The 4329-nt window shown below is 58.2% G+C and overlaps 1 protein-coding gene across 1 annotated transcript; it reads left to right on the top strand.

Annotated features, from left to right (window-relative positions):
• The first annotated feature begins 1039 nt into the window (after window positions 1-1039).
• LOC121348555 (bifunctional epoxide hydrolase 2-like) lies at window positions 1040-3215 on the top strand. Its single transcript, XM_041458222.1, has 4 exons — window positions 1040-1121; window positions 1754-1944; window positions 2850-2972; window positions 3062-3215. Exons 1-4 carry the CDS (start codon window positions 1040-1042, stop codon window positions 3200-3202), a joined length of 537 nt encoding a protein of 178 aa, XP_041314156.1. The 3' UTR covers window positions 3203-3215.
• Window positions 3216-4329: the final 1114 nt, after the last annotated feature.

Here is a 4329-nt window from a genome sequence, read left to right as displayed (position 1 = left end):
TGCCGCCGCCAAGCTCCGGAGACACGGTGGGACGCCGGGGAATCCCGGGAATTCTGGGAATTCCGGGAATTCTGGGAGTGGTGGGGATGTGGGAATGGTGGGGATGGTGGGTCCAGGATGTTGAGAATGTTGGGTGTGGGATGGTGGGAATGTTGGGAATGGTGGAAATGGAGTGTTGGGAATGGTGGGAATGTTGGGTTTGGAATGTTGGGGATGTTGGGTTGGGAATGGTGGGAATGGTGGGTCCAGGATGTTAGGAATGTTGGGTTTGGAATGTTGGGGATGTTGGGAATGTTGGGCTGGGAACATTGGGAATGGTGGGAATGGTGGGAATGGTGGGGCTGGAGTGTTGGGAATGTTGGGAATGGCGGCTGCTGAGCGCCACCGCCGAGCTCCGGAGACACGGTGGGACACCGGGGAATCCTGGGAATCCCGAGAATCCCGGGAATTCTGGGAGTGGTGGGGATGTGGGATTGGTGGGAATGGTGGGTCCAGGATGTTGGGAATGTTGGGTTTGGAATGTTGGGGATGTTGGGTTGGGAACGTTTGGAATGGTGGGTCTGGAACGGTGCGAATGGTGAGAATGGAGTGTTGGGAGTGTTGGGAATGTTGGGAATATTGGGAATGGCGGCTGCTGAGCGCCGCCACCGAGCTCCAGAGACACGGTGGGACGCCGGGGATGGAAGGGATCCCGGGAATTCCGGGAATTCTGGGAGTGGTGGGGATGTGGGAACGTTGGGGATGGTGGGGATGGTGGGTCCAGGATGTTGGGAATGGTGGGTGTGGGATGGTGGGAACGTTGGGAATGGTGGGAATGGTGGGAATTGAGTGTTGGGAATGTTGGGAATGTTGGGAATGGCAGCGGCTGAGAGTGTTTGGGACGCCGGGGAATCCCGAGAATCCTGGGAATTCCAGGAATTCTGGGAGTGGTGGGGATGTGGGAACGTTGGGGATGGTGGGGATGGTGGGTCCAGGATGTTGGGAATGTTGGGTTTGGAATGTTTGGGATGTTGGGTTGGGAATGGTGGGAACGTTGGGAATGTTGGGTTTGGGATGTTGGGAATGTTGGGAATGTTGGGAATGGAGGCTGCTGAGCGCCGCCGCCGAGCTCCGGAGACACGGTGGGACGCCGGGGAATCCTGGGAATCCTGGGAATCCTGGGATGATGGAAAGGGAATGGTGGGAATGGAATGTGGGGATTGGTGGGAATGTTGGGATGCTGAGTCGGGAATGTCGGCAATGTCGGGATGGTGCCAATGGAATGTTGGGAATGCCGGGATGGAGAGCAGGAGCGGCCCCAGGGAGGAGCCACCGTGCGGCTCGGGGTGGTCCCACCGTGGGATCCCGGCCATTCCCACCGTGAGATCCTGGCCATTCCCACCGTGAGATCCTGGCCATTCCCACCAGGAGATCCCGGCCATTCCCACCGTGAGATCCCGGCCATTCCCACCGTGGGATCCCGGCCATTCCCACCGCAAGATCCCGGCCATTCCCACCGTGGCATCCTGAACGTTCCCACCAGGAGATCCTGGCCATTCCCACCAACTCCCCGCTCAGCATCTCCCCATTCCCACCTCCAGGAATGTCACCCCTGGAGCTCCACCCTCCATCCGCCCATCCCATGACCTCCTCCGGGAGCCCCATTCCGGAGAAACCCCGGAGAACTTCGTGCCAAGAACATCTCCAAACCTCACGGGTGGGGTGGAGAGGACAAATCCCCAAGTCCGGGATGAGAATTCCGACCTTTTCCCAGGATTCAAGACCTGCGTCCTCACCAACACCTGGGTGGACGACACCTCCTGGCGCTCCCTGACGGCCGCGCTCCAGGAGCGGCTCCGGCGCCACTTCGACCTGGTGCTGGAATCCTGCCGGATCGGGATGGCCAAGCCGGAGCCCGGCGTCTTCTCCTACGCCCTGGAGGCGCTGCAGACGCGGCCGCAGGAGGTGAGGCCATCCCAGAAAAAAACTGGGAATGGGGGGTTGGACATGCCCCAGATCCTGGGATGTTCTGAGGGTTGGGAAGCCTTGGGAGATGCCACCACAATCCCAAAAAAACCTGGGAATGGGGGGTTGGACATGCCCCAGATCCTGGGATGTTCCCAGGGTTGGGAAGCCTTGGGAGATGCCACCACAATCCCAAAAAACTGGGATTTTCCGTCCCCCAGATCCTGGGATGTTCCCAGAGTTGGGAAGCCCTGGGAGATGCCACCACAATCCCAAAAAAACCTGGGAATGGGGGGTTGGACATGCCCCAGATCCTGGGATGTTCCCAGAGTTGGGAAGCCTTGGGAGATGCCACCAGAATCCCAAAAAAAACCTGGGAATGGGGGGTTGGACATGCCCCAGATCCTGGGACGTTCCCAAGGTTGGGAAGCCCTGGGAGATGCCACCACAATCCCAAAAAAACCTGGGAATGGGGGGTTGGACATGCCCCAGATCCTGGGGTGTTCCCAGGGATGTAAAGCCTTGGGAGATGCCACCACAATCCCAAAACCCCAGAAAATTAGGAATTCTCCATCCCCCAGATCCTTGGATGTTCTGAGGGTTAGGAAGCCCCAGGAAATGCCACCACATCCCAAAAAAACCTGGGAATGGGGGATTGTCCATCCCTCGGATCTTCGGATGTTCCGAGGGATTTGAAGCCCTGGTAGATGCCACCACAATCCCAAAAACCCCAGAAAATCTGGAATTTTCCAATCCCACAAATCCGTGGTTGAATCCTCAGATGTTCCCGGGAATGCGAAGCCCCAGGAGATGCCACCACAATCCCAGAATTCCCGGGAACGGGGGATTTTTCCCGCCCTTGGATCCGAGCCTGAGCCGTTCCCGGGTTTTTGGTGCTTTTCCAGGTGATTTTCCTGGATGAGCTGGAGGAGAACCTGGAGCCGGCGCGGGAGCTGGGGATGGCCACGATCCTGGTGCGGGACACGGAATCCGCCCTCCGGGACCTGCAGGAGCTCTGCGGGATCCAGGTACGGGGAAAAACCCCTGGAATTCCCGGTTCCGCCATCCTGGGATCCCGGCGGGATCCCGTGGAATTCCATGGAGATGATTCTGGCAGCTGCTGGGCCAGGAGGAGGAGCTGCCGAGGCCGATCGCGCCGGACGAGGTCGCGCACGGATACGTCAACATCCGCGTACGGAAAAACGGGAATGGGGACCGGGATCCGCCGGGAATGCGGGCTGGGATCTTCTGGGAATGACGGCTGGGATCTTCTGGGATCTCGGAAGGGGTGGGAATCAAGGCTGGGATCTTCTGGGAATGCGGGCTGGGATCTTCTGGGAATGCGGGATGGGATCTTCTGGGAATGCGGGCTGGGATCTTCTGGGAATGCGGGATGGGATCTTCTGGGATCTCGGAAGGGGTGGGAATCAAGGCTGGGATCTTCTGGGAATGCGGGCTGGGATCTTCTGGGAATGCGGGATGGGATCTTCTGGGATCTCGGAAGGGGTGGGAATCAAGGCTGGGATCTTCTGCGACCTGGGAATCTGGGCTGGGATCTTCTGGGATCTGGGAAGGGATTTTCTGGGATTTAGGAATGGCTGGGATCTTCTGGGAGTTCAGGCTGGGACCTTCTGGGAATGGCTGGGATCTTCTGGGAATTCAGGCTGGGATTCCAGGCTGGGATCTTCTGGGATCTTCTGGGATCTGGGAATGGCTGGCATCTTGTGGGAATGGCTGGAATTCCAGGCTGGGATCTTCTGGGATCTGAGAATCCAGGCTGGGATCTTCCGGGATCTGGGAATGGGTGGGATTTCAGGCCTGGATCTTCTGGGAATGGCTGGGATCTGGGAATGGCTGGGAAATCTGGGCTGGGATCTTCTGGGAATGGCTGGGATTCCAGGCTGGGATCTTCTGGGATCTGGGAATCCAGGCTGGGATCTTCAGGGGCCTGGGAATGGGTGGGAATCCAGGCTGGGATCTGGAAATGGCTGGGATCTTCTGGGAATGGCTGGGATTCCAGGCTGGGATCTTCTGGGAGTGGGTGGAATTCCAGGCTGGGATCTTTTGGCATCTTCTGGGATCTGGGAATGGCTGGCATCTTGTGGGAATGGCTGGAATTCAAGGCTGGGATCTTCCAGGATCTGAAAATGGGTGGGATTTCAGCCCTGGATCTTCTGGGAATGGGTGGGATCTGGGAATGGCTGGAAATCTGGGCTGGGATCTTCTGGGATCTTCTGGGAATGGGTGGGATTCCAGGCTGGGATTTTCTGGGATCTGGGAATCCGGGCTGGGATCTTCAGGGGCCTGGGAATGGCTGAAGTCTTGGGAATGTGTGGAATTCCAGGCTTGGAATCTTCTGGGATCTGGGAATGGCTGGGATCTTCT

The sequence above is a fragment of the Pyrgilauda ruficollis genome, unplaced genomic scaffold (genome assembly GCF_017590135.1).
Source record: "Pyrgilauda ruficollis isolate IOZ18807 unplaced genomic scaffold, ASM1759013v1 scaffold1266, whole genome shotgun sequence".
Taxonomy (NCBI): domain Eukaryota; kingdom Metazoa; phylum Chordata; class Aves; order Passeriformes; family Passeridae; genus Pyrgilauda; species Pyrgilauda ruficollis.
This window is presented reverse-complemented; position numbering and strand designations above follow the sequence as displayed.